This window comes from Setaria viridis, chromosome 8 (assembly GCF_005286985.2).
Source record: "Setaria viridis chromosome 8, Setaria_viridis_v4.0, whole genome shotgun sequence".
In the NCBI taxonomy this organism is placed as follows: Eukaryota; Viridiplantae; Streptophyta; class Magnoliopsida; order Poales; family Poaceae; genus Setaria; species Setaria viridis.
This window is the reverse complement of record NC_048270.2, coordinates 4409688-4431834: the sequence shown is the minus strand read 5'-3', so window position 1 is coordinate 4431834 and position 22147 is coordinate 4409688. Positions and strand designations below refer to the sequence as shown.

Below are 22147 nucleotides of genomic sequence, written 5' to 3'. Positions count from 1 at the left end.
TGATTTCCATGCCCGTGCGGGGGGTAAAAAAAAAACTGTGGGCCGTGTAAAGCTTTTGAAACAGGGCACGCACACTTGCCATCGTGGCGAGTTGGTTTTGATTCCGACCGTCCGACCACCCCGTGCGGTTGGTGACGCGCCGGCGCACGTGGAGGTGTCTGCTGGGCGGCTGGTTGGTGAGGACTGAGGGAGGAGAGGGAGAAGACGGGCGGGATCACGGGAGTAGAATAATGAGCAGGCAGGATATGGGTTTGGCGGGGAGCAGAATCTTACTGCTGGAGCCTGGAGGGAGGAATGTTTGCGCGCATATAAAAAAAAATAGCGTGTACCCTGGAGCGCCTTTTCCAGATCCACATGATGAGCGCGGCGAGATCGACAGGAACGTGTGCGTGTGCCAGAGAATTAGTATTAAATAAAAAAGAAAATGGGAGAGAAGAAGCCGGCAAGCCGCTGGATGGCGATGGATGGATGGCACGACGAGCTGTGGTGGTGGATGAGCAGGAAGCTCCCCAGGGCACTTGCCTAGACTTCTAGAGTAGTGAGTCTCTGAGCGGCCTTGACCACCGACCAAAGCAGCGGCCGTGTTGAACGGGTCAGCTGCTGAATGAGCAGCCTGCTCACCCGCAGGGCCAACAGAATGCGCTCCTGTTGGATCCATCCGTCCATGCGCGGCGTCTCTGTCGTGCTCGCCTCTCCCTTCGCCCACGGATGTCCGCGGTAGCAGCGTTCTGTTACTGCTGCATCCAGGTAAGTAATGCTTTGGGGCTAACACTGACGGGCATAGCTGTCTAGTAGTGCTCTGTTTGTATAGTGTACACGGCTTTGACTCTTGACTCTGCGATAGGGACCTGGCTGCAAATATCTTAACGCCGGTCAACGGAAGACTTGACCTGCTGGATCGCAGCTGTCTGACCGAGCCGTCACGCGCAATCCATTGCTGAGATGAGATAAGACGACGTGGTCAACCCAACGTATCGGCCCCGGCAGACAGCGCCGAAGCTTCTCAAGCCCTTCCCGTTCACTGCTAGAGCTAAAAACTACGCTTTCTTGGATTCACAGCAGCTCAAGCCAGTTACTACGCATAGCAACCTTTTGTCATGTTCATTTCCAAAGGGGAAAACAATTAGCCTGTTCGCTTCAGCGTATAAGCCGGTTGAAAAGCTGAAACGGCTGATTTGTTGTGAGAAAAATACTGTTTAGTGGCTGATAAGCCGGCTGAATAAGCTGAAGTGAACAGGCCGAATGCAGTGGAATCGCTACCCTTGGAAGGAAGGTTAGGTAGCTGCTGACGGTGTGCCTCCGTCACGGAGATCGAGGTTGACAGGACGATGTCTGGAGCCTCATCATCCACTTCCATCGTCAGTTCTCTCTTCTTTCCCCCTCACACAATCCCTACCTATCTCGATCCACCACGGCGCACGGCCCATTTGTGGGTGCCATGAATGATGATAGTGTGGGACACCCAATCTTTTCATGCTGGCTTTTTTATACTCCTTGAACAATTCAGTCAAGCTGCCTTGTCTCCGGTGGATCCCAATCCCATCGAGAGTTTCAGCACTCAGCAAGGACTGCTTTGCTTGCTCTCTCACCGCCGTGACATGTAAAGCTGCCAACTTGCAAAGAGTTTCCAGAAGAGGCTATAGAAGAAGAAGAAAGGTTTGCACCCACTCTACCAAGATGTGCCCATGTGGCAACTCGCCCATTTCATATGATCAACATCAATCGTGACGAAATTACCAACTACTATATATACTACTTTAATAACAAGGAAAAAGAAACTGAAGTGTGCTGATGGCGTTGGTTCGATTTGATGAACTCGATCAGGATGTGTTAGTTTCTGCACCGCTTCAGGTTTGTACATGTCCACGTCACCAAAATCTAAGCTCGAGTGATTGAACGGTAGGTACTGGCCAGCGTTGTCCATGTCCATGTCCACGTCACCAAAAAAAAAGAGGTGGAATTGTAGGAGGTCTGATAGATGGCGTCATCTGCTTATCCGGTGGGTGCTGGCCGGCGTTACTAGTGCCTACCAACCCTGCAAATCTCCAACCTAATTGGTCTTCATCAGTCCTGTAGCACGTACACGCTAGTTGTTATTTAGGGTTGATCGTTTCCAGGGACCAGCAGTGCTGCAATGAGACAACAGCTAGGGCCACTCATCTAGTGGTCTGTCCTCCATTGAGCCCCAAGATATCCATTCCAAAAGGACTGCTCTTGAATATTGATTGATGATAAACAGTTCAAAAGTTACTATATTCTGAAGTTATTAGCTATAACGTATTTTGACATTTACTGTAATCTTGTTTGATGATATTTTGACGCTGCCACAATAATTAATCTCACCATAACCATCACTACTGAAAGTCTTGGTCTGTTCGACTGGACTTATAAGCCAGCTGAAAAGCTGAAACAGTTGATTTGTTGTGAGAGAAAAATATTGTTCGGTGGCTGATAAGCTGAAGCGAAGAGGTCCACTTGTCACGCAAAATACTGGGGTGCACATGTGCTGAAAAGATGGTTGTATATATTTTTCTTAAAAAAAACACAAGTTACAAGGAAGATGCGTTTCCCTTTGTCCAACCGATGGAATGAGTCAAGAGAGCACAATGGAATGGTTGGAATAAACAAAGTCACGGCTCACGGGGGAGGTGTAGAAAACAACGGAATGCTTGATAGTTCCAACGACGAAAAGCGTTTGGATTCATCGTTCAGCGATTCCCACTGCCGTCCTTGTCATCTGCTGAAATGAGACTATACACGTTCCCGTGAACCTAAGATCTAATTTTTTTTTCTGAAGCGCTACATATCCCAGGCTTTATTTAGTTTCATTAGGACAAGCCTTTAACCAATCTTTACTGTGTTAACACTTGATATTTCTGACACAAATTTGATGTTTGTTATTTTTGTATTAAAAAAATCCTTTTCTTATAACTGCATTCATATAATAAGGAAGATTTTGTTATACACTAAAGAAACATATAAATAAAATATAGGTAGAAAATAGTAAAGAAACCTATATTAAAGGATTTTGTCATACACTAAAGAAACATACAACGAAAATATTGAAAGTGTTCTTGACTGTCTATAGCATAAGTTATAAAGAGCCATTTAGTTTTTACTAAAAAAATGAAAGCTTAGTCCTAGGGTGAGGAATTGAAGGCTAGAATTTTGCTAAATCACATTCTTCTTCTTCGAGAGAGAGAGAGAAATATCACTATCGTTTGGTTGCTTGAGCTAAAGTCTAGTCCGTGTCACATCAAATATTCGGAGGCTAATTAGGAGGACTAAATATGAGTTAATTATAAAACTAATTGCACAGAAGGAGGCTAAACGGCGAGATGAATCTATTAAGCCTAATTAATCCATCATTAGCAAATGTTTACCGTAGCAGCACATTGTCAAATCATGAACTAATTAGGCTTAATAGATTCATCTTACCGTTTAGCCTCCATCTGTGTAATAGATTTTGTAAATAGTCTACATTTAATACTTCTAATTAGTATATAAATATTTGATGTGACAGTTCCTAAAAATAAAAATAAGCAGCTGGAACCAAATAGCCTGTGTCTTCTTCTTTGAAGTGCCCACTTTGTTTTTATATAGAAACAGTGACACTATTGTAAAATATCGTGTCCTGTTTGGCCAAACTTCGGTGCGGATTTTTGGCCATGTGTTCTGGAGCTTTGACCGCGCAAAAGCCAAGATAAAAGTATAGGATTTTTTTGGGCTTCACGCTGATCCAGTTTGTAGGTTACGACTCCATGAGTAAGAAGACCAATAGACCAGGGGCTGACGGCCGTAGCTTTTCCGATGTAACAGTTTTTTTTACTTCACCGTTAAAAATATATTTAGCAAAACGGCTTCTTCCGACTTTGTAACATGAACAAGAGGATGAAATGTCTATAATACCCTTCTCTTTTTTCCTTTTTCCCTTTTCTTTTTCTCCTTTACTTCCCATTATCTATTTCACTCCATTTCCTTCCCCTTCCTTATCCATTCGCCTGCAACCTTTCTCTTCTCCGTCTCCCTTTCTACGTAGCGCCTGCGCCGCCAATGTCATCCACCCCCGTGCGCCCGTGCCACCGCTGTACTTCGGCCCGCTCTCGTGCCACGCCGTCGCCGCCCTCTACCCGCCAGTGCTCGCGTCGTCGCCCTCCGACCCCGTGTCTGCGCTGCAGTCACCGCCCCTCACAGAGATTAACGTCGTCGCTGCCCTTCGACCCCCACCGACAGCGTCGTCCGGCCTCCCCGCGCTCGCACCGACGCCATCCTCCAGCCCCCCGGCCATGGGCAAGATGGGGACTTTGGCCCCACAAAGGAGATGAAATCGCGGGGAGCCAGTTTTTTGCTTCTCCTCCCTCTCCCGGCTCTTCTCAGCGGGAATCACGGGGCTTCTCCAGCGGAGCCGTTTTCTTTCCTCCGGTTTGGTAGGGCTTTCATGAGATGCCGTGGAGGAGCCGTTCAAGAAACCCCACCAAAGGGGACCTAAAATCAGGCAATTCATTTTAAGTGAAAAAGTTAAAGTTTTTATATCTTAGTATGCTTGGAGCTTCTATTTTCAACTCTAACCATAACCATGGATAAACAACACCTAATTAGCACGTGGGCATCATAATTTATGAAACTAATATAGTCATGTTATTCTTATTTAAAGGAGAAATTACAAAAACTACCACATATATCACTGGATTTTATGTTTCCCTCGTAAGCTCTTTTGTACATATACTAGATCTACTCGATTTACTGAGAAGCAACTCATTGTGCACATGTTTGTCGATTCAACTTTTTTTTTAAAAAAATATCCATTTAATCTATTCGGAGTCGAACCCAAACCTATTGGATGCTGCTCATGTGCTCTAACCATTACGTTAGAGGACATTTCGCAATTCACCTTGTTTTCATCATTTTGGAACTGCCATGTAGTATTTGCCAATGTAGTATTTACCGAATGAAAAACTTTCAAAAGTATAACTCCAATTCTTTTGGGAGACTCTATCAGCCAATAAGAGACTAAACGTTACCGTTTCATATTTGTAAAGTTTTTTTTATGTAGTATGATGAACAAGTCTAATCCAATCACTTGAGCAAGGTTGGTTCGTCTAACTTGTCCTGTAATAGTCTTATTACATCGGAAACATGTTGAATTGGCACTTGTAATAAATGACTTTTGAGATAACCACGGAGTCAAAAGTGACATATAGTGTATCTTTTTATTGCATTTTTTTTCATATTTTAAGTGATCTTTGTATATTTTGAAAACTTTTGAAATTATCTCTGTTTTCAATAGTTATCAGGCCATAAATAATCTCCGAAATCCTATCGTGAGAAAAAAGTATCCAAAGTCTTTTTTTTTTTGAAACTCAATTTTCACCGGGTATGGACCTTTGTGCGATTTACCATTTACAAAAGGAGAAAACGTTAAGAAAAACAAAATAGTGACATCCTCCTCGTCTCCTTCCTCCCTCCTTCCTGGTCATCCATGGAGGATTCCTCAGATACGACCAGCTGCACAGCTCCTGCATTCCCCTCCCCCTAATCCTCCCTCTCCACCAATCGCACCCTCCCTTTTCCCCATTTCCCAATCCCGAATCGCAAATCAAAAGGGAGATATTTCAGCTCTAATCGTCATCATCTCCTCACCCCATTGGAAGCCGCCTCCCCCCGCAAAATTCCTATAAAAAATGGGTGGAGCCATCACCCACGCCGCCAAGATCCTGTCCTCTTGCGCGGCCAGCTCGTAGCTCCACGCCGGATTAGATAAAGCGCCCAATCTTTTCCCCAGCTCGCCCCCCTTTTCTTTTGGCAGGGTTGCATCTTCCTCCATGTGACACCTGAGAAAGTGAGAGCACAGATTTCACCCCCTTATCGCTGTTGTTTCTCGTTTCTTTTCTTTTCTGCTTGCTGGTTCGTCGTACATAAACCTCCCATAAAGCTTCGTTTCTCGGCTCTCGATCTCATCGGAAGGGTTCGTTTGCTTTCCCCGCTCCAAGATCCCCAGCTTCCCCTGTTCTTTCGTCGCCAATCCGCAGAAATCCCTGGGCGAGGCGCAGAAATTTGTAGCGAGGGATTTTCCGAGGTGAATTTCTTTCCCCTTTGACCGTTTCTTGATCGCCGTGTCCCCAAATTTATCACTTTTTTCGGCTTCTTGATACAAGAAGAGATTTCCTTCCGTGCTGCGGCGGCCTCCGTACAGTTCTTGATTGGGGGGGAGCACACCTGTGGCGCGCCAATGCAGCCGGACCCGAGCGGGAACGCCAATGCCAAGGCGAAGCAGCCGCAGCCGGTGCCGGTGACGGCGCCGGCGCCGTCGTCGGGGCGGCCGGCGTCCGTGCTGCCGTACAAGACGGCGAACGTGCGGGACCACTACCGCATCGGCAAGAAGCTGGGGCAGGGGCAGTTCGGCACCACCTACCAGTGCGTGGGCAAGGCCGACGGCGCCGAGTACGCCTGCAAGTCCATCCCCAAGCGCAAGCTCCTATGCCGGGAGGACTATGAGGACGTCTACCGTGAGATCCAGATCATGCACCACCTCTCCGAGCACCCCAACGTCGTCCGCATCCGCGGCGCCTATGAGGACGCGCTCTTCGTTCACATCGTCATGGAGCTCTGCGCTGGTGGTGAGCTATTCGACCGCATCGTTGCCAAGGGTCACTACAGCGAGCGCGCAGCCGCCAAGCTCATCAAGACGATAGTTGGGGTCCTGGAGGGGTGCCACTCGCTCGGCGTCATGCACCGGGACCTCAAACCAGAGAACTTCCTCTTTGCCAGCACCGCGGAGGAAGCCCCACTCAAGGCCACTGACTTTGGGCTCTCCATGTTCTACAAGCCTGGTATGTTGATTTCATTGCTTTTACATTGCTTAATTTGGTAGGTAGAGGATCACTGTTTATTGTTGCTATTGGCAGTTCTGCTGCAAACTATTAGCATAATTGCTGTGTTTCATTGATCTCTGTCAGTTTCTTGAAACAATGATAGTTATACCATGTTACGGTCAAATTGGACTTGGCATTAGTGCTTTCCGTTCTTTGTTCGTTTTTGAAAGAATGAGAATGCTATTTATCATGTTCATAATAGAATGAGAATGCTATTTGTCATGTTCGTGATAAGGCATTGCCATAGTTATTTGACGAGAATGGTAGGAGTAGATCAAAACCATGTGGAAGCTCCCAGTTTCCTTTTGGAATGGGAGAGTAACTGAAATAGCTAATAGTTTACAAGACACCAGTTGTTGTTAGTGGATAATGTAAACGTGTCATAATTTTATTGTACATTAACATCACTATAGCTACTGAAATTTCAGTAACTCACATAAATCTGAAACGTGCTTTGACAACATGAATCTGAACACTAGACTTTATTCTTATTAATGTAGTACATAATGGTTTATGAGATTTTATTTTTATGTGTTTGGTACAATGGTATTTGCATTCTAAATTGTACACAGATTGGCTAAGGATGTTTTATGTGTCTGTTGGGCCAAGTTTATTGATTATGCAAGCTGTTCTTTTCCATTTACTCAGGTGACAAATTCAGTGATGTTGTTGGGAGCCCCTACTATGTCGCACCAGAGGTACTACAGAAATGCTATGGTCCAGAAGCTGATGTGTGGAGCGCAGGGGTCATCCTGTACATTTTGCTTTGTGGTGTCCCCCCATTTTGGGCAGGTAAAGTATATGCCATTTTTTTTAGAATTAGTATTTGTCACTCAAAGCACCAAATTCGTTTGACTCCGCAAATTCACACGTTTTCCGTTATCGAATATGTTTTCTCCGCAGAAACTGAAGCGGGAATCTTCAGGCAGATTCTGCGAGGCAAACTTGATTTTGAATCTGAACCCTGGCCAAGTATCTCTGATAGTGCTAAGGATCTGGTTCGTAATATGCTTACTCGGGATCCTAAGAAGAGATTTAGTGCTCATGAGGTTCTTTGTAAGTACACTCCTTCATCTCTCTCATGTAGTTGCGGTGTAGCTGTGTAGGTATATATGTCCCACATGTCCACTGAGGATATGCATTTTTGTTAACTCATAGTGGATTATGGTGTTGTATGTGTCAGGTCACCCATGGATTGTTGATGATGCCGTGGCACCTGATAAGCCTATTGATTCTGCTGTTTTGTCAAGGCTGAAGCATTTTTCGGCAATGAACAAGCTCAAGAAGATGGCATTGAGGGTACGGTTACTTATCCCTATTTGATATGATAACTGATTCTGCACCTTTAGATTCTGTTAATCGTTTATGTTTTGTTTATTGCTACATTAATGCCCTAATAATTAATGCTCCATTTAAGTTACTGCTAACTCTGGCTGTGTTTCAAAAGCCAACTCCACATGACTATTTTCCCACTCTGTCTGAAATAATCTTACTGTTAACTGTAGTGATTCCTGAATTATGATCACTATGAAGGTGGCACATTATTCTGTAACCAAATACAATTCTAGTAGAGGGTAAAGGAATGTATAGTCATACCTCTGCTTTCTACTCTGCGTGTCATAATAATGCTCACTAGTCACTAGGTCCATCCAATTTTTTTTATATTCAGCAATGGCTTTGTTCAGATTCATTTTATCAAAGCAGATAGCTGGATTTGCATAATAATGTCTCTATTGCTCAATGTACAACGTGGAACTTGTAGTGGTAATCTTAAAAAGTTTGACAATGCTGTAGGCATCTTTTCACTATGCAGGTTATTGCTGAAAGCCTGTCTGAGGAAGAGATTGGAGGCCTCAAGGAGCTGTTTAAAATGATTGATACAGACAATAGTGGTACTATTACATTTGATGAGCTGAAAGATGGCTTGAAAAGGGTAGGCTCAGAATTGACAGAGAATGAAATCCAGGCTCTAATGGAAGCAGTAAGTGCTTGTTCAGTCTTTACTAGTTCAATCATAATCCTTTGCAGTGATGTTCTGCCTTTTGACACATTTGTAATTTGCTTCAGGCTGATATTGACAACAGCGGAACCATCGACTATGGTGAATTCATTGCAGCTACGTTGCACATGAATAAGCTGGAGAGGGAGGAAAACTTGGTTTCAGCATTCTCATTTTTCGACAAAGATGGAAGTGGCTTTATAACCATTGATGAGCTGTCACAAGCATGCCGTGAATTTGGTCTTGATGATGTTCACCTTGAGGATATGATTAAAGACGTTGACCAGAACAATGTTAGTCGGTTTTATATTTGATCTACTCTCCGTCTCCCTGTTCTAGTTGCATTCACAAATCTTGGTTTTGGTTGTTCACCAGTTAATTTCTATCTGGTTTTCACTTCAGGATGGACAAATCGACTACAGCGAGTTTACAGCAATGATGAGGAAGGGCAATGCTGGTGCAGCAGGAAGGAGAACCATGAGGAACAGCTTGCACTTGAATCTTGGCGAGCTCCTGAACCCCAGCAAAACCTAGTTAGTGCATAACAGAAGGCCTTGCCGCTACATTCTCATGGCGTCTGAAGTTTTGGATGCGTTGTTGATCAGCTGGTCTCATATGAGATGTTGAGTGGTTGTCCTGTGGTATTACTGAGGTGCTGGAGAATTTTCGTAGTACTGGTGGTATCAGCTAGAGAAGAGAGGTGCTACCCTGTGGTTACTATGATCAACTGCTTATATGTATTCCTGTCGATGTAGATTGAACGTTGTCGAAAATATTCCCTAGAAGTACAACTTTGCTGTTAAGTGTCAATTTAGGTTGATATTCAATGGCACTCTCAAGCTCTAATTTCCTCACCCACCTCTATTTTGTTTGCACTTCTATTCTTTTTCCGAATACATCTATCTATCCACCTATCTTGGTCAGGAAATTAGTGAAATGGGTGGTTTGGGCTGACGTTTACCGTTGCAGCGTGGTGTCTGTGGCCTGGCTTCAAGTTCTAACAACCAGCCAACGTGCGAGGCCTCAAAGAACCAGCCCTAGGTCAGGGGCTAAGGAAACTAGCCAGGGTGCGGCCCAGCCGTTGCCCAGACACCTTAAGGGTGCGTGTCAGTGTGTGTGGATGTGTACGGGCTATTTACCCCTTTGTGTGATGTGGAAAAGAATGGGTAAAAAGGATTAAAGTATTAGTTGATGAATTGGATATGTAGTTTGGTAATTCTATTGTCATGTTCATCTAAAAAATAGTAGTTTTTTCAGTTTTTTTTATAGGACTAGTTGTTTCAGTTGATTTTTTTTTGAGAGGATTCAGTTGATGAATTGGATATTTGTGCGGGCTGTAACAAAAGCCTTGCCGGTATATTCTCATGGCGTCTGAAGTTTTGGATGCATTTTCGATCAGCTGGTCTCATCTGAGATGTTGAGTGGTCGTTGGTATTACTGAGGTGCTGAAGAATTTTCGTAGTACTGGTGGTATCAAGTAAATAGAGATGCTACACTTTGGTTACTATGATCAACTGCTTATATGTATTCCTGTCGATGTAGATTGAACATTGTCGAAAATCTTCCCTAGAAGTACAACTTCTTTGCTGTTAAGTGTCAGTTTAGGTTGATATTAAATGGCACTTTCTAGCTCTAATTTTCTCACCGTCTCTTTTCTTAACACCTTTTTTCCTTTTTTCGAATACAATTGATCCCTATCTATCTTGGTCAGGAAATTAGTAAAGTGGGTTAAAAATGTGGTTTGGACTTTGGACTAACCTTTTCCGTTGCAGTGTGGGGATCCGTGGCTTTGCTTCTAAGGAAGAGGACAGACGAGCAGTCTCAGAGAACTCGCCCTGGGCCAGGGCGGTAGGAAACTGGCCTTAGGGGTGGTTCAGCCCACTTAAAGGCTATGGCAAAAACTCAATGTTGCACATTGGAGCCCGAATTTTTTTATTTTTATATTATTTATTTTCAAACTTGTAAAAATAATTATCTCAATTTTTTTTGCAGATCTTGCATCATGCCGTCAGAAGATCTGGCGGCCGCTGGCTGAAACGACGGTAAGAATAAAAACCGCCAGTTGAAATGGCGGTTTACATACCGACAATTGAACTGGCGGTAGGAGTGGCGTTCGCGGGCCGCGTAGTGGGCCAGGTGGGAACCGCCAGATCAACTAGCGGTAAGGGCTGCCATCGCGGGGCCCATGAAAGCAGCCACCGGATGATCCGGCGGAAAGTTGTTTGTGCTGGGAGCCCGCAGAGATACCGCCGGACCACCCGGCGGTAACCATTGCTGCCAATTCAAATGGCGGAATATAGTCGAAATCGGCCAACACGGGTCATTCTGCGCCCGAGAAAAGGAGATGGGGGGGGGGGGGCGGGAGGGGAGGGGGGGGGAGGGGAGGAGTGGAGTGGAGGGGAGAAAAGGAAGCAGCGAAGCTTTGCTGGATCTGCGCTTCGTTTCAGGTAAATTTCAAAATCTATTTATACCAATAGTAGTAGCTATAGTAGCAGTAGTGAACAGATGTATGAGAAGGATAGTAGATCTAGCAATAGTTAACAAAAATATTAGTGATTGAGATGAATATAATTTCTTGATCTAAATATTAGCTATAAGTAACATATTCGAAGGATTAGAAATATTAGTTTAAATAGAAATAATTAGAAATATTAGTAATATTAGTCACTAGTAGAAGTATTAGTGATTATAAATATTAGTTTAAATAGAAGGAAAAAGTATGTTTAATAGAAAACATTTAATGGTAGTATGAGATATAAATATTAGATGTCAATGCGAATATTAGAAATAGTAGTTACATAAAAGTTAGGATAAAAAATGTAAATATATGTACGTTTATTACATGCTATGAGGTAATTTAAAATTATATTTGATGAAAATATGTGATAAAAATATTAGATATAAAGGACCAAAAGTATTAGTGATGTAAATATTAGATATGAAAGTTACATATTACAAAATATTTGAATAGATGTAGTATGTTTACATTTGGGTAGAAAATATTTTCAGTATTTAGATTGAGATCTGAACTGTACATTTCAAAATAACAGAAAGATTTAGTGGTGTAGATTAAATATATAGGAGGCAGTATGAGTAATTGGTGTTGTATATGTTGGTAGTCATGTGAGAAAGTCTGTATTTTCAAGTGTTTTATGGGTCAAGGGAAGTTAGATATGGTCCCGAAGGGGTAGATTTGTTAGAGTTCAGGTCGATCACAAAAAAAGTACCCAGAGCAAGAGAGAGGACTTGAGGGTTCAATATGCAATTTGCTATTTAAAGCTTTTGGACTTAATTGAGATGAACATGAGATCTCAGTCATGGCAGTGGTGAATCGAAGGGAAGTAGTGTTTTGGGAGCTAATGTCGCTTGGAGGAACCCAAAGCTGGAGGAACTATGTGAATATTAGTACTAACCGAGGTATACCGCTGGTATTATTTGTTCAAACATTCGAGAAGGTTGAGTTTAGTAGTCAACTGCCTGAGGAAGATGAAGGTGAGGGAGATACAACCTCGGAAGATTCGGAGACAATGCATGAACCAAGTGAAGAAGGGGCTGAACTTGAGATGTTAGGAGATGATGGAGATGCTTCACACGAATCTTGTGAAGCAACTGGCGAGGTTGATGAGGGTGAAGACATCCCGGAGATAGTTGATGGGTTTCAGAGGAAGGGCAAAGAGCACATTCAGACTATGGATGATGACTCCTAATGAGGATGGTTATCATGTCCCATAGGACTAGTCCAGGTATGACTTTTCGAACCTAAGTGTAAATGAAGGAGAAGCAGTCCCTAGGAGTATAGGGAGAATGAGGTCTGTATCGGTGCCATGTATGCCAATGGTGATAAAACGTTGGTCAACTCTATCTTTGCAAAGATAGTTCAATGTGGTTAGGAGCAGTTCGAGAATATATGATGTGTGTTGTGTGAAAAGTGAATGCCCTTTCAGAGTGTACGCTTCTAAGGGAAAGTGGAAGGATTACTGGGAGGTCACTAGAATGGTGGAACACACATGCTTGCTTGAGCAATTAGACCCATAGCACCACAACCTCACAGTTGCATTTGTTGCTAACTACATGTATCCCCAGATCATGGACAATCCTAGCTTTGAGCCAAAGTCAATAATTTGTGCTGTTGAGGAGAACTTCAAATATAAAATTAGCTACAACAAAGCTTACAGAGCGAAACAGAAGGCGCTGGAGATAAGGTGGGGGAGGTATGAAGCTTTGTATCATAATATGCCGGTGCTGCTCTTGACCATATGCCTTAGAAATCCTAGATGCTACTATGACTTAAAAATGTATCCATGGGCCCAGAAACTAGGGAAGCAGGTACTCCAATGGTCGTTCTTGGCCTTGGGCGCTTTCATTGAGGCTTTTATGCACCGCCGCCCAGTCATTTGCATAGATGGGACATTTTTGATAGGAAGGTATAAATGCACAATCCTCACGGCCATTGCAGCTGATGGTAACTGGCAGCTGTTGCTGTTGGCGATTTCCTTTGTGGAGAAAGAATTCGGGATACTTGATATTGGTTTTTGGATAGGGTAAAGTAGATGATTATGAAAGACGTACCAAATGCGTGTCTAATACACGACCGACATAAGGGTATCTTACAAGCAATCGATGACATGCAGAATAGTAATATGGAGTATCGTAGGACAACGCGATGGTCGGACTTAGAGCAACTCTAGCAAAGCCCCTACTCAGGCCCCTATTTAAAAAGTAGGGACCAAGGGTGAAAAATAAAATCCATTAGGCCCCTACTCGGGTCCTTACTCTTGGGAGGCCCCTACGTTTCCATCCCGAGCCCCTTCTCCCACGGGTCTCTAGGGAGGCCCCTACTTGGTGGTTTTGTCCGTTGGACCGCGTGCACCTTCTCTTCTTCATCTTCCTACTCAAGCCCGAGCATCTACGAAGTACAAACACGAGCGCCACCGCCCCAGGCACGAGCTCCGCTGGCTCCCAGCTGTGCTGATGGTCTTCCTTGCCTCCCTTGCTCCGGGATCCACCCCTCCAAGCTGCGCCGCTGCCATGCTGCCCCTCCCTTGACAGATCCAAGCGGATATTGGCCCATACGATCGCTGGTGCCACCTGACTAAATCCGGACAATATGAGACATGCTGCCCCATCAATGGCCTAGATGCGGCTCGACATGTTGGCCATCAGCTCGATTGCCGCCGGTGGATGAAGCACCGCTGCGGTCAACTTCAACCATGGCCAGCTCCTCGAGCTCTAGCCACGGACGTCCCTGTCCCTCCTCATGGCCGATGCGGATGCCGCCAACCAAATCAAACCATGCCACTCCTTCCCCGCACCCCAAGCTCGAGCACGGGCCACTGCTGACCAAATCAAGGCGGCCCCTAAGCAGCTCACATAACCTCCCCGACACCAGACCCTGTGCCGCTAGGCTGAATCCGCCGACCGCCAGGAGGAGCTCGAGCACCACCACCTGGATCCAAGCCCGCACCGGCGTCCGCCGCACTATGTGTTGCTCTGCTCGTCAAGGAGGTCAAGCAAGGGTAGCCGGGCTCGGGGGAGAAGGAGGGAGTAGGACGGGCTGGAGAGAGAAAAGGGTGGATGAGGCCAGTGGAGAGAAAAATGGGGAAAAAAGAATTAAGTGGCTGACCCATGGATCCCACCTGTCTTAAGAAAAGTAGGCGTTGAGATATAGGAGTTGTTGCTATAGTTGAGCACAAAAAAACTAAGCCGCAGAAAGTTGGGGGCAGCCCCTACTCAATAAAGTACAGGCCCCAAGTAGGGGCTATTGCTGGAGGTGCTCTTAAAGAGTAGGTGGTGCATGAGGCATATGTGGGCAAACTTTCATAGCCAATTAAAAAACAAGACCCTTATAAAGCTATTGAAGCGGTAATCTCCACTTATGCAATTTCATTCAACCAGTTATGCAACCATGCCGGGTAATCTCCATTTCCAATGTTTCCTCCTTATCCACCATTTTTTATTTATAAAATCTTTTGTGCAATGTTATATGGCTTTAATATTAATTTAATGTAATCTAGAATTTACAAATATTATTTAATGTATAATTATAACTTCAATATTTATTTGGAAAACTCCATATATTTTTATTTTAATTATTTCATTTCAGATTTAATTTTTTTGCTCAAATCCAATTTTTTATAGATACTTAATTCAATCAAATATTTATTTGACTCGGTCTGAAGTAAAAATATGGATAAGATGTTACTTAACTCAGTCCAATACCAAAAATATACATGAAATATAATTTTCTAGTAAAATATATTTAAAATTATTAAGTTTAATCAAATATAGGTGTTATAGCCGGGTGGTAGCTGGCTATAGCCGGTTCAACCGGCTACGGCCAGCTAAAAGCACGGCTATAACTAACCAGGTGTAGCGTGGCAATAAGGCCTACCGCTAGTTCAACTGGCTACCGCCAGATGAAGTGGTGGTAGGTTCTATGGGCCATGGCCTAGCTCTCCTTCTACCCGATGAATTGGCCGCATGATGCTAGATCTGCAAAAAGAAATTGAGATAAATATTTTTGCAAATTTGTATATTAAATAATATAAAATTAAAAATTCTTGAAGCCCAATCTGCTATGGCATATTGAAGCCCAATCTGATATGGCAAAAACTTCGTACGAGGTATTGGAAGGAAGAGGCAGGAGGCAGGAGGAGATGGAAGGGTGGTCACCGCCGGCAAGGTGTCGACATTGGCGTTTTTTTTTCTATAGCCAGCTTTGATTCCATCATATGCAAATAGAGATTACAAAGTTCAACACATTGGGATCTATTGTTTTATCTCTTCAGAATATATATGCAATTAAAGTGTTAAGAAAAATGAAGAGGCGGTCAGGCTCAGATCAGGCGTCGTCGAGGTCGACCGGGTCCAGCAACTGCTGGCCGTGGCTGGTCTTGCCGAGGAAGCCAGCATGCGAGAGCAACACCCACAGGTGCGTGGTGAGCTCCCCACGGCCTTGGAGATGTATTTCATGCTTGGCCGCCCTGGTGGATGCCGACAGGTGCAGCAGGAACCCCGCCCAGAACCTGGCCAGTCGCTCCCAAAGATGGTCGTCCCTGCAGCCGTACGCCAACAGGAGTTTCTCCGACAGCTGAGCGCCCATTCCGACGATCGTCGTCGTGCTCGCCGCCGCCCCGCCATGTGCAGCAGCAGCAGCAGCCGGGACAAGCCTGTCGCGGATCTCCCTCACCGTGCTGCACCCGCGCAGGGCGGTGTAGGCCTCCTCGCGCACGTCGTCGAACACCTCCTCGGCGACGAGGCCGTTGTCCGGCACCAGCTTCTGTGTGACCAGGTACGCGCAATAGTTGGACAGGCACGCCACTGCGGCGTAATGCGGCGGCGTCGCTGGCAGCGCGTACAGGTCGCCGGCACCGGCTTTGTCCTCCAGCAGCAGCTTTATCTGGCACAGGCCGGTGGCAATGTGCCACACCAGGATCTTGTGGCTCTCGCCGTCGAGCTCGCCGGCGGGGTCCTCCACCAGCAGGGACGATCCTTGGTCGCCGCCCGCCGCGAATGCATTCCGAAAGTAATCGGACAGCAGCCGGTTGTTCACGGCCTGCAGTCGTTGGGCCGAATTATTAGCCTCAGGGGGTGGTGGGACGCCGACGAGGTCCTTGAGCGACCTGAAGAGCACCTTCTTCACCTCGCTATCCAGCTTGGCCCTTCTTGGGATGCTGGCCCGGATGTCGCACCGCCTCGGGACCAACGGGCCAACCGCCGGCCACTCGATTCCCGGCATCATGAGCAGGTTATATTGGCGAATCCGCTGGTCCCACCGGCCCCTGCTGATGATAGAGAACACGATCCTCGCCACCTTCTCCACGAGCAGGCGTCGGAGCCTGCGAATCGGAAGAATCCGGCGGCAGCCGCCTCCCCTGGCTCTGAGCCTGACGTGGTGGCAGACGATGGCGACCTTGGTCCACTGCGACAGAGCATATACGCCAACCTCCATGAGCTCCCTGCAGACGACGACGGCGATGACGCAATGGGTGACGAACACTCCTCGCCTTGGAATAGCAGCAGTAATGTCTCCAACGGCGTGGAAGAGGTAGGAGGCGGCCACGGTCATGAGCAGCGACAGGAGCAGCCTCACCCAAGGGAAGCCGGCGGAGAACACCCAGGCGCGGTTGCTGTACAGGAAGTCGTGGAGGAAGGACAGCTCCGCCTCGGTGACCCGGAGCGCCCGGTCGTAGCCGCCGTCGGGCCCCTCCTCCAGGATGGCGCCGGAGACGAGCCGCCGCGTGGCCGGGTGCGTGGCCTCGGCGATGGGGAAGTTGAAGAACCGGCGGCGCTGCAGCTTGTACAGGGCGAAGGAGAGGCACACGTCCTTGAACCGGCTGTCGCCGTCGGCTGCGGAGCCCAGCAACCTGTCGTAGGCTTGCTGCTCCCACACCTTCTCCACGGTCACAAGCTCCTCATGGTCACGGGGTGGCCTGGCATTGGCATCATGATCATCCAGTATGCTTTCTTCCCCAGTCACGATGTACCTGTACCCGCGCATGGTGCGCGGGCAGGCGTCGTCGTCGTCGTGCGACGCTGCCATGTAGTCGCTGACGAGCTTGATCTTGTCGCAGGACGCCTTGGCCGCGCGGTGGCTGCAGACGTAGTAGCAGACGATCCGCGACGCGTGGACGGACCAGATGAGCCAGAGGGGCACCTTGAGGCGCAGCCGCGTCTGCTCCCGGAGGAGGTTGGCCGACCACAGGGAGGACAGAAGGTCGATCAGGTTCATCCGCTGGGTCCTGTACGGCCGCCCGATGTGGACGCTGTCCTGCATGGTCACGATGAGGACGGCCCAGACCTGGAACAAGTCGTTCCAGGTCTGGTCGTCGTCGGAGGAAGAAGAAGGTGGCCTCATGAGCCCAAGGGTGTAGGTCACGGAGTTGTGGTTCATCACCTGCAGCAACCGTACGCCGGGGATCAGCAGCCGCCGCGAAGAGAACCGGGGGCCCATGGAGCCCGCGGCGAACCTGGCCAGCTGCAGCAGCGTCGTCAGAATCACCATGGCCTCCACGCTGCTCATGGCACTGCTGCTAGCCATCCCTAGTAAGTTGCTTGGTCTTTCCTTCCTTGGCCTTAGCGCATTGCATCGATTCTAATAACTAATAATGGTTTGATTTGTTGGTGTATTCCAACCTCCCTGCAGCCTGAAAACGAAAGCGATAGTAATTATTATATTCCTTCTATTGCGCGCTACGATGGGAGTATGGGACGGGACATCAGTGGATGGAAGGAGGGTACGGTGGCCCTAAAGTCTGAAAATGAAAGGATGCCAACCATAGCTACTCGTGCTTGCGCGACTGTCCAAGAGTGAACTGCAGTTGGCGGGATCATCCTAACGTACCCGTATCTCGTAATACCATGCATATTGCAGGTAGAGCTACATATGCATTTATTTACCGCCGGCAGGTTTTCACGCCGGCACGCACAACGCGAGTGTAAAATTGATTGGAACGGCTTACCCTTGGGGGGCGCCGGAATGCTTCATTATATAGGCCGGTGAGAGTAGTCTGGCAAAGATAGGATACAAGGCAATCTCCTAGTAGGAGACATGTACATACATGAGAAGGACTCTAAGTTCATATCCTATACAATTACTTCTAACCTCCCCCGCACCCCCCCCCCCCAAATCTCAACCCGCAACGCATCTAGCCACTTGCAAGATTGAGATTGTTTCTAAATTCATCTAGCCACTTGCAAGATTGAGATTGTTTCTAAATTCTTGTAACCGGCGCATGAGCTAAGCCTTTGTAAAACCATCAGTGACTTGATCAGCTGAAGAAATAATCCGAATATCCAATTGCTTCTGAGCAACCCTTTCGCGAACAAAGTAGCAATCCACCTCAATATGTTTAGTGCGAGCATGAAACACCAAATTGGCTGATAGATAAGTCGTACCAATGTTGTCACACCATAAAATAGGAGCCTTGGACTGGATGATCCCCAATTCATCAAGAAGAGATTGAACCTAAATGACCTCAGCAGTAGCATTGGCTAATGCTTTATATTCAGCTTCCGTACTTGAATGAGAAACAATAGCTTGTTTCTTTGCTTGCCACGAAATCAGATTGGCACCATGAAAAATAGCAAAACCACCGGTAGACTTGCGATCATCAAAACACCCAGCCCAGTGCGCATCCGAAAAGGCACTAATGAGCTGAGAAGGAGAGTGACCAATTTTCAATCCAATATGAAGTGTACCACTGACGTAATGCATAATCCGTTTGATGGCAGCAAAATGCACAAAAGTAGGCCGATGTAGGTACTGACTCACTTTGTTAACAGCAAATGTAATATCAGCTCGCGTAAGTGTGAGATATCGAAGACCGCCAACAATACTCCGATATCTGGTGGCTGTAGCATCATCCAACAGATCACCATCAATTGCAGAAAGTATTTCCGAAACAGCCAAAGGAGTAGGTATCGGTTTGCAATCCTTAAGGCCAGCTTTGAGCAATATAGATCCTTAGCATATTTGGACTGACTTAATAATAACTCACCACCGGGACAGGATAGTACTTCAATGCCCAAAAAATAGTGAAGAGGACCAAGGTCTTTAAGAGCAAAATCATCACAAAGTTGATTTAACAAGCGATCATTGGTGGCATCACATGAGCTGACTACTATGGTATCATCAACGTAAACAAGAAGGTAGATGACCACATCACCTCGCTTGAAGAAAAAGAATGATGTATCAGCCTTGGACCCATGGAAACCGAGTTCTTGCAACTTGGTGCTTAAACGAGAATACCATGCTCGGGGGGGCCAGCTTAAGACCATAGAGAGATTTGTCTAGCTTGCAGACAAAATTAGGATGAGATTGATCTTCATACCCAGGGGGTTGTTTCATATAAATATCCTCCTCCAGAACACCATGTAAAAATACATTTTGAACATCCAATTAACGAATACTCCATTTGTTTGAAACATCCAATGAGAGCACAAGACGAATTCTAGCATCCTTGACAATGGGACTAAAAGTGTCCTCATAATCCAATCTGTACCTTTGTTTGAAACCCTTAGCTACAAGTCTGGCTTTGTAGCGATCCACAGTGCCATCAGCACGACATTTAACTTTATAAACCCACTTGCAATAAATGACATTCTGAGCGGCCAGAGGAACAAGATGCCAGGTATTGTTCCTTAGAAGAGCATCAAACTCAACATCCATCGCAACTTTCCAATCATCAGACACAAGGGCTTCTCGTAACGAGCTAGGTTCAGTAGCTTCACTAAGCAGTTAATAGTGCATGGTGCCATCAGTAAAAGTCTTGGGTTTGCAAATATTATTCTGCAGATGTGTTTGAGGCCAAATCGGAGCATGTAGGTGTCGCACGAGTCTCGGAGGTGAGGGAGGAAAACACGGTGAACCGGGGGAAGCCACAAAATTGTCTGGTGCAGATGATCCAGAAGTGGGAGCACTAGATCAGTGAGGCGCAACTGGGAGAGCGTCAGTGGCCGTAGAAGATCTCGGGACAGGCGTTGTTAGAGGCCGGTGCGGCGCAGAGGAGACTGCAGAAGCTAGCGATGCGGGAGAGGTGGAGACCGAATCTGCTTCGACCGGCGCATCAGACTGCGTGTGCGGGGTGGCAGGTGGATCAGCTTCGGGATTTGAACCTGAATCAGCTTTGAACAACATAGACGGCTCGTCGTGGAGTCCAAAATGGAAGGGAGAAACTGTTGGAGGTATGCCCTAGAGGCAATCATAGAGATGATGATATTCCATTTGTATCCATGATTTGTATATTGTGTTCATTGAATATCCATTAAAGGCTACTTGAATTGATTTGCAATTATATGAATTGTATGTGAAACTCTTTACTTGTATGGTTATTCTAAAGTTGTCCCTAGTCGGAGTTCATGTGAGGACACACATGAATATTAGACTAGCACATGTATTAGTTGATGACTATGTTTCACAAGTCATGGATATGGAGATGTTGAACTAATAATGTGGACACATGTGGAGACATGTGCTAGGATTGACCCAACACGAGAAGTAGTTCCTTCTTTAAACAACATATACGCTTTGTCCTTAGACCTGAGATTGTTGCATGTATTCTAGATGTGGATCGACCTCCTTAGACCTACTTAGACCTTCACGCACCCGTGCGCGGCAACAGCTCCTCGGGAGATGGCCGGAGCCATCCCCTCCACGGCGACGGGCGGCAACACCTTCGGCCGGTCGTGACCACTCACGACAACGGCACAATCTACTCAAACAACTACCCTTACACCATCCTAGGACCCTAAGGACTTGCCTACGACTACTTAAGAAGGAAGGGGAGCAGCGCAGGGTAGGGCTCACCATGAGCGGGCGGCGCGACGATGGCGGACAGAAGCGGTGGCGGTTCAAGGCGTGACGGCGAAGAAGCTGGGCAACAAGTTGCTAAGGTTGCTGGTGGGGTGTAGGCGGAGGTGTGGACAGAAGGAATTGACGGGAGCTGCGGTGTGGCGGTGGAATTTTGCTCGGCGGCGGTGCTTGACAGAGGAGGCGCTGGCGGTGGTAAAAAGAACGGCGGTGAAAACGGCGGCGCGGGAGCGGTAGTTATTCAAGCGTTCACCGCGCGCATGGGCGACACCGTGGCCTACCCGTAGGCTTATGTGGTGAGGAGGTGGCCTAGCTAGACGCGCTGGCGAGCGACCGACGACGGCGGCGGCGACACGTCCAGCTGCTCTGTCATCGCCCCTTTTCTTTTTCCTGATGCCCAAAATCTTCAGAGCTCCACCGTGGCCGATTCTCAATCCGACGGTGCACATGTGTTTTAACCAATGTTGTAGATAATCTTGAATTCTCCAACTTTTATTTTGGTTCTACCCCAAGATAAACATCCAATACAGTGCAATTTGGATTCTTTTCTCGGCTCCAACTGAATTTTCACTGAACTTCGAGTTTCAGTTCGTCAGTTAATGACAGTACCACTTATCTCACTTTGTGCTCGAGTTTAGTGATCCAATTCTCTTCCTTTAAGTCCAACTTCTTCCCAAACGTGTTCTACAACATCCCAAGGTTCCATTTTGCTCATGAACATGCACACCTTTTGATCTACATTGCTCTGAATTTGAGTCCAAAGTTGACCCTATGCTGCTGTTTTCAGACTTAACCGATTTCAGTGATGTCCTTTGCAGTGGCAAGATGCCGACTTTGAGCTTGAATTTGAATTCCTTCCCTTCACTGTTCCTGGCCAACAACACCCGAATCTTGTAGTCCAAAGTTCATACTTCAATATGGTATAGTTGTTCTGATGCACTTATTTGGAAAATTCTTCAGAAATCA

At 46.4% G+C, this 22147-nt stretch overlaps 2 protein-coding genes across 2 annotated transcripts; one reads left to right on the top strand and one right to left on the bottom strand.

Moving 5' to 3' along the window:
• Positions 1 to 5465: 5465 nt before the first annotated feature.
• LOC117866464 (calcium-dependent protein kinase 24) lies at positions 5466 to 9725 on the top strand. The gene is made up of 8 exons (XM_034750671.2): positions 5466 to 6076; positions 6156 to 6830; positions 7521 to 7664; positions 7776 to 7928; positions 8056 to 8171; positions 8686 to 8853; positions 8940 to 9164; positions 9274 to 9725. Exons 2-8 carry the CDS (start codon positions 6230 to 6232, stop codon positions 9403 to 9405), a joined length of 1539 nt encoding a protein of 512 aa, XP_034606562.1. The 5' UTR covers positions 5466 to 6076; positions 6156 to 6229; the 3' UTR covers positions 9406 to 9725.
• Positions 9726 to 15615: 5890 nt separating this feature from the next.
• On the bottom strand, positions 15616 to 18417 carry LOC117834213 (uncharacterized). Its single transcript, XM_072295806.1, has one exon. It carries the CDS (start codon positions 17909 to 17911, stop codon positions 15713 to 15715), a length of 2199 nt encoding a protein of 732 aa, XP_072151907.1. The 5' UTR covers positions 17912 to 18417; the 3' UTR covers positions 15616 to 15712.
• Positions 18418 to 22147: the final 3730 nt, after the last annotated feature.

Excerpts from the sequence above, each read along its gene's own strand:
- LOC117866464 (XM_034750671.2), top strand. The coding sequence starts at position 6,230 with ATGCAGCCGGACCCGAGCGGGAACGCCAATGCCAAGGCGAAGCAGCCG. Across the intron at positions 7,665-7,775 it reads TGTCCCCCCATTTTGGGCAG|AAACTGAAGCGGGAATCTTC; the intron begins GTAAAGTATATG and ends TTTTCTCCGCAG. Across the intron at positions 8,854-8,939 it reads TCCAGGCTCTAATGGAAGCA|GCTGATATTGACAACAGCGG; the intron begins GTAAGTGCTTGT and ends AATTTGCTTCAG.
- LOC117834213 (XM_072295806.1), bottom strand. The coding sequence starts at position 17,911 with ATGGCTAGCAGCAGTGCCATGAGCAGCGTGGAGGCCATGGTGATTCTG.